The sequence below is a fragment of the Toxotes jaculatrix genome, chromosome 1 (assembly GCF_017976425.1).
Source record: "Toxotes jaculatrix isolate fToxJac2 chromosome 1, fToxJac2.pri, whole genome shotgun sequence".
Taxonomy (NCBI): Eukaryota; Metazoa; Chordata; class Actinopteri; family Toxotidae; genus Toxotes; species Toxotes jaculatrix.
This window is the reverse complement of record NC_054394.1, coordinates 14,866,468-14,880,251: the sequence shown is the minus strand read 5'-3', so window position 1 is coordinate 14,880,251 and position 13,784 is coordinate 14,866,468. Positions and strand designations below refer to the sequence as shown.

Here is a 13,784-nt window from a genome sequence, read left to right as displayed (position 1 = left end):
CACTTAACAAAGTGATTAATGTGAAAACAAAGGAGACACCATATTGGCTAGACACCAGCAAGCACAAGATGAAATCACTGAGTTGGAGACTCTGAAAAAAACAAAACAGTAAAGCGAGTTTTGCAGAGATTCATCACAAGACACTGAATCCCTGAGCTGAGCTATTCAACCACCTACTGGCCCTGATGGTGAAAACCTGGACAGATCTGTTCTTGTCTATAAAGTAATGAACCACTAGAAGGACTTTACTTGAGGATTTTGGGCTCCATCTGGTTCATATAACGGTTTGTTGCGTAATTTAAATCAGACCTTGCTGCACTTCAAAAGTAATCAATACATCGGTATTTCTCATCTTCCTCGGGCCTGTGACCTCATGTTAAGGTCCTTTTATTCTCATGACCCCAGCAATTATATCATTTTTATTTGATCTTACTTTTTGTTGTTGGTGTTGGTACTAAGTATTTCTAGAAATACATTTCAATTATGAGCTAATAGTGGTGGTTTTGGGACATGAGTCTGTACAAGTTTTTTCTTTTCTGTTTCAGGAAAGAAAAAAGAAAGAAAGCAACACTGAAATAAAGACCTCTCATCTTACCTCTACAAAATGGTGATGGGAAGTCCCACTGTGCTCCACTGCCAGGTGATACAATGCATGTGAGGATACTGTGTCCTTCCAATACAAAACCTGACTCACAGCTGTAACGGATCTTGTCCCCCATGTTGTACCGCGAGCCATGTATGACCCCGTTTGGAATTAGGCCAGGGGTGCCACATGTATGGCTGGGCAGGACTGAAACACAGAGAAGAAAACAGAGAAAATTGCTGTTGATTAGTCATATGTAGATTTATTTATAAAAAAAAAACAAAAAAACATCTGCACACTAAAATAAATAAAATAAACCCAAAAACAACCAAATAAATCAATCAACAGTCCAAAGAAGAACCAAGCAGCCGACCACAGCTCAAGTAAATCTCATAAAATTGGCAATGTCAGAGGAAACTGACCAAACACCAAATATCAGCAACACAAAAATCCAAAGATGTGTATGTTTGCTTTTCTAGAAACCTAAAAATATGTGAAAGTGACTGTGTGGTATTTAGATGTCTGACTAGCATTTTTTTTCTTCAGTGTGCATCTGTTGTTGCCTGTTCTTAGATGACACAGCTCTACAGTGGGAGCAGCTACAGGCAGCTCATGGTTTAACTAGGCCAAAATCAATCTATGACTGTAGCCAACACGCCTTAGCTCCACAGAAGGGGCAGCAACACAGTGGCTGTAGTACAACCTGGACAAACTCCACAGTCTCTAACCCTGGTGTATGCTGTGTGTTATGTGTATTTGTATAACTGGAGCATGTTAACTTGCCGGGTGTGTAATGCGTGCATGTAATGTGTATCCAAATGGCACTTTCTATGTGCGTGCGTGTGTGTATATGTGCACGCACAAAGCCATGTGTCTGCATATAAGGGGTACTCAGTCAGTCAATCCATGTGTTTGTGCACACTGTTCCAATTAAACGCTAGCATGGTAATTAGACAAAGCTTCACCATGAGACCATGAGATCTAGGACAGAGAGAGAGAGGGAGGGGTGGTGGTGGTGGTGGTGGTGGGGGGGTGAGGAAGACAAAGAGGGAGAGGAAGAGGAGAAAATAGAAAGGAAGATGAAGAGACAGACAGGAGAGAGGAGGAAGAAGAGGGGCAAAGACTAGAGACAATGATGGCGGAAAGGAGAGAGGAAGCGGGGAGGGGGGGCGGACAGGATAGAGGACAGACTCCAGTCAGACAGGAAAAGAGAGAGGTGAACTAATTGCAGTGGGCCCTAAACATGTATAATTTACTCTAATTGACTCATTATTTGGATTGCATGAAGTCATGAATCAGAGGGAAGTTACTCACACTCAGATGACCACGCTGTCCTCTGTGCAAATGTGCTGCCTGCTTTGTTTTAACAAGGTGAGACGCAAAACCAAACTCAAAGCCCAGCCTAAACCACTGACTGAGGGATGGGCAGGAGGAAGGGAAAAAAAGCAAAGCAAAGAAGAGAGAATGAAAGGAGTCACGAGTCCAAGCCAAGTCATTAGTCACACTTATGTGACCGTAAAGTCCCGTGTCTGCCAGGCCGCCATGTTTTTAACAAGCCAGCTTGGTGCACACAAAGGTATTCCCTCATTTGGACCGATGTCTGAAGAAGACATCTGAAAGAATCAGGGGGCATTTTGGAAGGATAAAGTGTTTGTAACTATCGTCAGCATCCAGATAATCTCATACTTAACTACAGCTGCATTTTTCCATTTTCCAGCTCTAAGAGAAACCGTTTCAATTCTGGCAAAGAGGTTATAGGGTTGGTCTCTTTTCAGTCCTCTAATGTTAAACAATACAGTCCAGTTTGAGAATATACTTTTGAATCACATCATATCACTCTGTTGGCTGTATTGTGCACAGCAGTACAACAGCACAACCTGCCACACTATGTAGAATGCATGTGAGATATAGAACTAGCATTGGTGACAACTGTAGCTTCATTCTGATCGCTGAGGATTTTATACACTGTAGGTGGTTTATACACGCAATTTATAAACACAAATAATCCTAACAACAATAATGTCTCTTCTTAATTAAGTTTTGGATTGAATTGCTGTTTTCTTTAACTAAAGAAAAAAAGATTTTTACCTCTTCAAAACAGATGAAGATTAAATATAACAAACGGCAACAGTTTTGGTGAAAATAAAACCCAGCTGCCTGGCACTGGCGAATAAACGTATCATAATACTGTACATTCTGTACATTCTGCAGTCTGAAATTATGGGAGACCTAATGAATTGATTAGACAGATAATGTCACATTCCTCTGGGTTTAGTAAAGGGGTCATAGGTCTAAATAGGTGTCAGTACATAGGCCAGGATTTGCATTCAAGCTATGGTAAGAAGATTTCAAACATCGACCTGAATAAATCCAGCTGTTTACTTCAGGACATTTAAAAAATAATATTCAAAGGCACAGTAATTCAAAACATACACAGCAGACCACTGTCTCCACAGCCAGCTGCACTGGATTTCAGTGAGTGCTTCTGGATCAATCGGAATACAACTAAAATGAATGCCTGCCATGGTTGTCTGCCTTTGCCAACCAGTCAAGTTGTAGTTTACATCCATGTCTGTTTATACTCATAGAATATATACAGTATAGTGAAGTGCCAGCTGTCATAATTAGCATGGCCATTGAATCTGTCTAAATCTGTGTATTTCTCTATGTTTGTGTGGGCATTCCTGTATGGGTATGTGTGTGTGAGTGTTTGTGTGTACTGGAAGTGACTGATGATCCTTTGTTGTGTTTGTCCCTTCCGGCTCTTCACAGCCTTGGGGCAGGTCAGTGTGTTGCTGTGGCAACTCTAGGCCGGGGCATCATTTTAATAGTGAAACAGAGGTGAATAAGATAGACTTTATTCATCCCACAACGGGGAAATTCAATTTATAGAGACAGAAAGGTGATGGGAGTGAGGCGTAGAACTGACAGTGGGATAAAGTGAAGAGCAAAACTGAAAGAGGAAGGAAAGACAAAGAGTTAGGAAGGAAAGGACAAGTTGTGTTAAGAGGGGAAGAAGAAATGAAGAATGACGGAAGTAAACGATGAGAGCCAGAAGGAATAAGGAAGTGAGGGAGACAGGAAGGAGTGGATGAGAGAGGTGTTGATAAAGGCTTTTGTTAAATTATTAATAAATTATTATCAGTGTCTTGCAGAAACTTTGTACATAGACAATTGCATCTTATTTTCTGTTTGATCCTTTCTAACTTCTTCTCCACCACCCCACCTCCCACCCCCCCATTAGATCAAACCTAATACAGTTTCTTTTTCCTCCGTCTGTCTGTGTGTGTGTGTGATATCAGAGGTCAGGCCTAAAACACCTGCTGCTAAAAAAGAAGTTAAACATCCTAAGTACTGTCCTCTGCACTACCCCTACAGCGCTCTCTCCCATAGCATAAACATAGTGACATGTATTAGCTAACCATCTGCTAAAAATAGCAAAGCAAACAGCTCCTTGAATCCGTTGTTATGGATGCACTAAAACATTTGCTGGTGGATAAAAGCCACCCTCCATAACCTCTTGCTTTCTCCCTGTGGTGTAAATGTAGTGCACCAGGAACAGACACACCATTATTCACTTCCATATTTAATTATGGACAAAATTCAATTTAATCAAAATTAGTAACAATTATGGAGGAGGTTTCTTGAATTAACATGACAAATACGAAAAACTTCTGGACTCCAATAGTGACCAGTTTTTATGGCGGAGCACAAACATGTCCACAAACGTGCAACTAAACACAAGCAAGTGGTTTGTGCAGCACAATCACAACAAAACAAAACAATCTATTAGGTTTGAGACTTAAATTAATTGAATGAATTGAAAATAAGGTGATATTTGCGCATCTATTTCGACAGATCAAAATGTCATGTGTTTGAAGCTGTTTGTGAGCCGTCACTTTTTAAAAACTCATGGACTAAAAAAATGACCTCTAGTTACCTGATGGTAGCAAAACAAATGGAGTGAACTATATCTGTATCCACAGCATGTAACATGCCACAAGTCAAAACAGATGTTTTGTCAAATCTAGCTCCCCATACCTGGCAAAAATTACTAATTTCTTGTTTGGTTTCCAGGGGGCTGTAAAGTTAAAACCAAGCGGAACCAGAACAAATGTCAGACCGTGTGCACATATTGCCAAACAGGGATTTAGACAGATGTTAGCATTTGAAATTTGTCTGGAAAAATGTATCTTTCAGCGTGATTAAAACTTTGGCAGAGTAGTTCACTTTTCTTAAGTGAGGTGATTTTGGACCGTTTTTGGTCTTAACTTAAAATTCAAGCAGGGTTTTACATCTGAAATTTAAAAAATAAAAATCTGCATCCTCAAAATACATTCAAAGTGCCACAGTTTTTCCTGTTCATCCACCACAGAAGCCTTGGTCACAAAAGTTTAAAGTACAGAAAAAAAAAAGCTCTTCAGTCCAATGAATCACTTTTTTAAAAAAGCTTCTGATTTTTTAGTCACATCTCAACAATGTGCGCAGGACTGCAGTTGCAGATTGGCCCGTTTTATAGTAGAGTATGCTCACTCAACACTCTGGCATAACGGTTGGGAAAAAGTGCAGACAACTTACCTGCCCCACCACCCACCATTTTGAGTCTGACTAAATCACTCCCCGTACACATCTGCTTAGGCCCTGAGTTCACACTGAAAGCATCTCTCAATGGGTGCAATCCATAATCCATTAACACCTCTACTCAGTCCCCATGGTGTATATGTATTAGAGTTGTTGCTGTTGGAAAGATGCCAAAGCCCCTGAGCTAAATGGACTCCCCAGCATCGCTAGTTCTCCCATGGTGTAAATGTATTAACAGCTTCACTGACACATAGTGCATAATAACTTTAACCAACCAAACACTAATGGGGCTCCTGGCTAGATGTGGCCAAAGGCCATAGCTGAACGGAGCCCCTCACCACCTGCTGTGATCCCCTAGTTTTAATGTGTCAACTCCACCTTTGCTCCATCCAATTGAGCCCTGTAAATTGATTTGCAGCATTTTGTTTTGGGAGATGCGTAAGAGGAGCTCCAGTGATGTTTCTCGTTGTTCTAACCTTATCAGCCTGATGCTAAACAGAGCAATGAATACTACCTTAGCTCTAACCATGAGCAAGCTTTCTGGGATGCCTAGTATGAAGAACCTCAGACAAACACTGTATGGTTATGGTTCATTCGGTTCATATTCAAAGCAGCATGCTGCACTGTACGTCCCAATGATATTACAGATCAGAGCTTTCATTCCTGCACTTATTGCTTTGGGACAGAGGGCTGTTTATTATCTCAAATAGTGACTGCACTGTCCAAGATAATGAGAACAACATATCTGAATTCTGCTTGACAATTCTGGATGTTGGATTTTCCTTTTAAGTGTGCCAGCCAGTGATGTTTCCAGCATTAATTCCCAACGATCACCAGTGAAGGAGGGCAATCAGAGTACAGACTTCACTTTGTTCTACAACACAGAGAATACCACAGAATAAACTACAGCCTAATGAGTCAGGGCTTGTAGAATCACAACTTGCGTCGTAAACAACACCAATGGATTGGAACTTGGGGTGTGTATGGATAATACCAGACACTGCAAAAGCAAAACGTCTACATACGGCTCTGAAGCCTGCCGTCACACAAGCTGAGACCTAAACCACATTTAGCCAGGAAAAAAAATCTAGCCCTTAAAAGTTACGTATCTGTTCTGCTTCCTTGGAGTAAACATATTAAAATGTATTAACAACGCCTTTCCTATGTTCCCTTGCTGAAAATATATTAGCAGGGCAAGTGACATTTCCAGCACTGCTTCTCATCAATCACCTGCTAAACAGAGTAATCACTGTAGCAGCTACACTCTGTTAAACACCAGCTCTCCTCAGCCTTTCCAGCTTGACTATAGAACCAAGAAATATTGGTTGCTAATACATAACATCACCACACTGTGATGGCTGACACCATAAAGACCAGCAGCCACAGAATTACATTATAATTGTATATTTACCAACAGACATGGAGCAGAAACACAAGTCTACTGTAGCATAGCAGTAACTTAAAACACATGTTTAAACTTTTAATGTATTGCGCTGTTTTAACCCACATTTTACATTGTGTTACCAGCTAATTCAATAATAGAGGTTGTTTTTTTTTTTCTTTGGACCACGTGCTTATTTTTAACATATTCACTGCACTGGCTTATTTTAAAGAAGAATGGATTTTGCCCAACAGAACAAGCTAAAATTATATCCAGCAGACACTGAGAAATATGAGCATTCATTTGGAATTGTTATACTGGTAATGTTAAAGTCCAAGATTCACCCTCCTTTTAGCTTTTTTTTGGGGGGGTCTCCATTAACTCCTGTCTCTGACTTTGCCTGGGCCAGGAGCGGGCAGGCAGTTTTTAGAGATTTTTCACTGTTCGTTGTGTTATAGGACTTGCTCAAGTTCTAACAAAGTTAACGGATTTCTGTAATTGAAAAGCAACTTTTATAGGAACTGTTCACTCTTTCATGTCAAAACATGTCAGTATTGTGTTATATAATTTTGTTATAGTACATAATACACAACCCAGAGTATGTGTGATCTTCTTCTTAAGATATGCCTAGGGTGAAAAAAAGAACTGAACAAGCTTTTTTAAATGAGGCTCAGGATAAAGATTCAGATCAATAATAGTTCAAGGATCTCAGCAGTAGGTTCATAGTAGGGTGCCAAAAGCTGGCAGAAGTTGGTCATAAGCATGTTCAAGGTATAATTATGACTTCACTGTTTTTGCAATTAGGCTGTAAAAACTGACTGACATTCAATAATTAACAGCTGTTATACGAGTGCAGACAGCATAGCTTAGCTAAAGTAAGATATCACCTCTGATCAGATTTATATTGAGCAAAGTCAAACTTTCATTGCTGCTTCATTAAACAATAAGGCTTTGTGTCTGATCTACAGGGAGAAATATTAAACTACTGCATGATCAATGATTGCTCACTCATTGAAATTTAATCAATAGTATTGATTCTAAAATTCCATAAAGAACCTAATCTATTATGAAGACACTGGAGCCTGGGTAGGGGTAAGATGTAATGCCTGACTCTACCTTGTATCACAGTTTGTATCAACAGATTGTGGTGGCGAAGAGAGAGCTACTGAATAAACCAAAGCTCACAGCTCTCCTACAAACGTTCCTCAAACCCACATCTATGGTCATGTGCTTTGGGTAGTGTGGGAAAAGAATGAACCTGTGGATACATGTAGCTGAGATGAGGGGCTCGCTGACCCGAGAAGACATCAGTGTTGAGCTGATGCTCCTTTGCATTAAGGAACTCAGATACCAAGTGAGGACACTGTTTCTTTAAGGCGTTAAAAGCAAAACTGACTTGGTGGAGACCTAAGCCCTTCATGCTTGATCAACTGCATTCCCCACCTGGAGTGGGAATGCTCGGGAATCCCCCAGTTGAACTGGGGAAGTTGCTGAGCTAAAGGACATCTGAGTAACCTTTTTAAAGAGATTAAAAATAGAACAGAGATTTTCATGAGCCTAAACTTGTTATCAATACATTTAAAACAACCTCCCCAAAGATCTTGGATAAAAAGAATTCAAACATTTTTATAAAATTACATTACATTTTTAAAATTTCATTTTTATAAATAAAAATCACACTATTGATAACTCTCACAAAAGTCTTAATCCTTACATAGGATCATGGCAGAGTGGAAGAAACGGTTCAAAGCGTGGCTTCATCAACAATATGCTGAAACATCTTTCTGCGCAACAGCCATATACTTGACACTCAACGCACGAGTGCCCCTGCTTCCCAACAGAGCAGCACATCCATTATCGAGGGTAAATATCCTATATTATAATGACATTAACACCACACAGGCAGGCAATAGTAGAATTCCTCTTTAAGTAAGAAACCCTATATGAGAACAGCTGTCAGACAGTGGAGCTTTTGCACACCTGAGTCACATGCATGGCTTTTTCCCCACTCTGTTTTTATTATCCCTATTCAGATTCAAAGATAATAAAACCTGAATAGGCCTGCTTCCAAACACTGACAAACTGATCAGGAATTGGTAAGGGAATCAATAAAGAATCTGACCAATAAGCAGAATTGATAATGGCAATGGTATAAATAAAATCTTATCAATTTCCATTCCAATCTTTACATCAGAAGATTTTTTTTAAATTTAACTTTACATTAATGCTGTTGATATTTATTTGTTATAATTTCACTGAACAGTAGGCAATTAAATGCTTCCTAAGAGACATTATTACATCACTATCTACTCCATACAACCAAAATAAATGTTTTTAACCCCATTTGTTTTGCTTTTACAGCAGAATTACTATAAAAAAGAAGATAACATATTCCCTTTTCACAGCAGACTTGCCATAGCAGAAAAAGCACAGGTGTTACTAATAACATCAGTGACGGCTCTGTTGCATTCAAGTGTCGCATGATTTAAGTCATGACAGTGAGCCACCATGCGTACTACTGGGAACCTGAAAGCGAAGCAGCTAAATAGGATTCTGCCTTCATTAACTTTATTATTTACACCTGTGCTTTTCTTTCTGCCAAAATCACTACTGTGAAAAAGGCCTATTGGTTTAATCAGCAATGAGACACTTTAAGAGCAACTGAACGGAAGCTGAAAATCTTTTTTTTGTTGACCTCTGGTGGTCCTCAGCTTGTAGCAGTGATGCAAGAAGTGTATTCCAGTGTGTGCCAGGACACCACAGTGTTATTGCTGGGTGTGGTTACAAGCGGCTTAGTGTACACTTCTGTCCACACTCAGCCACACACACCATTTGGAGATGCTGACTGCAGTCAAAGGTAGAAAAGACTTTAAGCCAGAGTTGCTTTTCAGCTAGCTATTAAAGAACTCCTTGAGGATGAGCAATAAATAGGTAAATACTAAGATTAGCTAAAACAAATTCAGCATTTTCAAATCTCAAAAACATGCTTCTTACTAAATCCAAATCACCCAAACTGTTGCTGCAATTAACCCAACTTCATGATGTCAGTTACAAGTGTTTTTGTTTTTTTTTTATTTTTGCTAAACATTGTCCTTTTAATGGCATGTGCAACAGTGATAACACAACAACACTTTTGGGAACTGTGCTCCCGGCCACTGGTTGCTATGGAAACACTGACCTAGCCTGGGGCTACAGAGTGCTGCAGGGGACAAACTGAGGAAACATCATTCGTCCCCTGTATAACACAAAACAGAAACGCCTCCACAGTTATTCGCTCTTGAAGGGAACATCTGCACTAAAGTAGTATTCACATATGTAAATTTTTTGATCTGGGACAGTTCAGCCTAGATTTGTAAATAAGAGCAACTAGCTTCCAAAATGATAATCATCCCAAATCCCAGGACTTTAATCTATGACACATCAGAGACACAATCTGTACTCTGAAGCTCCAAAACATAATTTCAATATAGTCCTCTGTTTTTAAAGCACTACAGTTTCAGTAATGGCTAATGGATTTACTTTTGGTGTATGTTTACTAATGGCTTTACTGTTTTTGTTTTGTTTTTTAACATGATCAAATTTTCACTTTCAAATTAAACTACCAAGCTGTTCATGAAAAGGCTGATGCTCTTGCAAAAGGCTTGCGTCCTTGGCTTGTATTTGAAGTCAAGATAGAAGACTTACAGTACTCACAAAGTTTTAAAATTTATAATTTAAAATTTTTAAAAATGCTCGCTTTTTGTGTCAAATTTAAATGTTCATCGTCATAAATAAAGTTCATGCAGCCAAAAAATAGCTTCATGTTTGAACCCCTGACTAATTCATACCGTACTCGAAGCTTGAACTATCCAGTTGATATGAAAGCAACCAGTGAAGCAGCAGTTTAATTGTGCTACTCTCTGAGAAATGCATTACTGAAATGAAACAGTATTAAGTGCATCACAGGAATGACTTGGACAAAAAGAAAATACACAGTCAGCAAAGGAGATGTCAGTCCGTGTGTCTGTCTTTCTGCTCATTTGTCTAATTTTTCTATGTAACAAACTTTGCTTGTTGTCCCCACACCACACTGTGACGGACAGTCCTCAGGAAAAAGGGAACAGCAGATAAAACAGCATCTCATTCAGCCAGAAAACCTCAAAATCTCTAAAACCACATCCATTCCCAGTCTCCCTCGTCTACCCCCGCTTTGCTACTCCTCTTCCTGCTCTTCCTTCCTCTCCAAAGAGACCTGCCAACACACCCTGTTCTATCTTTTTCCTTCCTGTCATCATTGCTATGACAACCCTGACCTGACCATGAGTTCCCATAGTAAGAGTGGCCTGCCCTGAAGCTGTGGTGTGTCAGAGGGGTCAAAAACACAGAGGAAATAACGTCACATGCCTCATTAATACTCACGTGCCCATATTTGTGTGACCCCACTTACATGAATGCGCACGCACACATGCACTTACACACACACATACATACACACACAGAAAGCACAAACATAATATGTGCTCTTGCACTTGCAAAGTAAATCTCGTCCTCTTTCTTTAAGACAGTGTTGCTAAATCTCTGTGTGTATAGTGTGTATAGCAAGACTATTGTCTAGGCAGACTATGGTGTAAGTGTACATTTGTGTGAACTGTGTGACTCGTGCTTGTGTTTGCATGCACTTTTCTTTGACACGTGTAATGTGTAGTACCTGAATCCACTGTCTTTCTGATCCAATCAGACAGCAGCAACATTTAAGTTGACGGTGAAGTTAATAGGTCACAGATCAGATGTGACAGAAAAATGTAAAAATAAATAAATAAAAACAGAATTAAGCAGAACAGGGAAAGGTTTACAGCACTGACATCTGACGTGCTGTAAATACATTAAACATAAATAACATTTATGAATGCTGGAATAGAGAGGATTAGAAGAGCATATAGTTGAATACAATAGGGACACAAGTGTTCATTGCTCGAATGTTTAAAATGGGCATTAATCATTGCTGTCCCTGTTGCTTGTTGCACCTCTCTCTCTCTCTCTCTCTCTCTCACACACACACACACACACACACACACACACACACACACATACAGAGAGAGAGAGAGAGAGAGAGAGAGAGAGAGAGAGAGAGAGAGAGAGAGAGAGAGAGAGAGAACAAGGTCTAATGCATCTTCATTTAGTCTTGCTGTCCTCTGGGCACATTTACATCTGTCAACTCACTATACAAAATGGATGGATGGGCTTGTGTGTGTGTGTGTGTGTGTGTGTGTGTGTGTGTGTGTGTGTGTGTGTGTGTGTGTGTCTTTCTTCCTCCTGCACATATGTGTGAATCCATTTGTCTTCCTGTGTGTTTATGTGTGTATGGATTGTGTATTTAACTTCCTATATCTTAAATGACAAGCTCATCTTGATGTCTACAAATAAGTATATGTGAGCAGATGCATATTTGCTTCTGTCTCTGTCTTTGTATGCATACTAAACACTAATGCATGTGTGTTTATCTGTGTGTAGGTCTGTATGTGTGTGAGTGCATGTGTGCAAAATAGCCAAATGCCTTGGTAGGTGACAGTTCATGGTCCCCTGGGCAGCACAGAATTGTGGGTAAACTCAGTGTCACAACTATTCACATACATCATCAGACTGACACAAACAAAGTTATGCACATGTACATACACGTGTCTACACACGTGATAATGCTTTATAGACATTTTTTTGTGTGGAAGAGGTTGCATCATGGCTCACAGGGAAACCCAATATACAGTGTAAATGTATAAATGAGACATTATGTGTCCCTGAATTGCTGTCTGAATCTTTTTTACTGTGTAAAGTGCTGCTGCCTAAAATAAAAAAAATTGGTGATATTTTATCTTTTTATCCAGCAAATACATTAGAAAAGAGAATATCTTACTCTCAGCTGATGGTATTTTAGACAAAAACTTTGCATAGGAGATTTAATACCTAAGAATAAAAACTCTATTGTTAGTAGTATCTGTCAGATAATGTCAAGGCACATTATTTGGCAGGCAGTTTGAAAGCCTCACTGAAGTTTTGCTCTGATACACTGAAGTGGGCTGTAATGGTGCAATACAGGGGTCTTGAACGTTTTTCAGACAAAGGACCCCGAAACTGATGGAGAGATGGAGCAGGGACCCCCTACCCCCCTATATTTTATAAAATTGTGTTTTATATTAAACTGAGCCTAGTGCCATGTATAAACATACCTCGTTATTGTGCATTCAGTACTAAGCTATTCAAACAATACACAGGTTCATATATTAATATTTTTATTTTAAACATGTGCAAGGTACAGTGAGTAGGGTGGCCGTGTCACTGCCAGTTATAAACATAGGTATCTCCTTTTCAAATAATATTGCAGCTTGCGTCCTTGTGTCTGGGATCTTAGTTAGCTGTGGGACTGAACAGGCTCTAGGCCAATTGCATTGTGCCAAATGATTGGCACAGCAGTGAAAGGGGCGGAGGGACAGGTCTAGTCTCGTGCAGTGAGTGAACAGGTGCCCAGCTTGAGAGAGCTCCTGTGTTGCTGAATGTGTGCATTTCTGACTGAAATATAACATCTTCTGCCTCCATTTATCCTTTCGCTAATATGTTCAATTCATGTTAACATGTTTTTAAAGACATTTAAATTTGTGGGAAAAAAAAATTCAATGTTATATATATAATATATATAATAATTAAATATATTAAAAATATATTAAAATTGTCTAATCACCCAAAAATTTGACGACCCCCCTGCAGTACCTCCGCAGACCCCCCGTTGAAGACCTCTGGTGTAACAGATAATATAATGGCATATAAAGGGACAATGGTTAAAAATGCAGTGTCATTATTCCTGTGCCTTTCGCGCTTTATTATCACTGCAATTTCCCCAGTAAAACATCAGGGAGAAGAGGCTTTGTTCAGCTAATTTGAGTTTGTAAGGGTGTAACATCTGCATCACTGATTCTTCTGAAATTGTCCCAGTAAAAAAAAAAAAAAATGAAGAATGATGATACTCATCACATAACCATGATTAATATCATTATCTTCGCTTATAATGTGTGGACACTTTTATAAGATATAATTCAATACTAAACACAGAAAACTGCCTACAGAACTTCTTTCAGATGGATGTCAGTGCCTATCTGGGGGTTTAGCAGCGGGGGGTTAAATCTTCCAAATGAAAATGTGTGACATGCCTAATCCTACATTTGCCTTTTCACTTGGACCCTCGTACAGTACGAGCTCCAAATGCTGCCAATG

At 39.5% G+C, this 13,784-nt stretch overlaps 1 protein-coding gene across 1 annotated transcript in view; it reads right to left on the bottom strand.

The window, feature by feature from the left end:
- LOC121182366 (CUB and sushi domain-containing protein 1-like) overlaps positions 1-13,784 on the bottom strand; it is a 282,979-nt gene that overhangs the window by 190,834 nt on the left and 78,361 nt on the right. Inside the window, exon 3 of the mRNA XM_041038832.1 lies at positions 596-790. Coding sequence (XP_040894766.1) covers positions 596-790 — 195 coding nt within the window. The remainder of the gene's footprint in view (positions 1-595; positions 791-13,784) is intronic.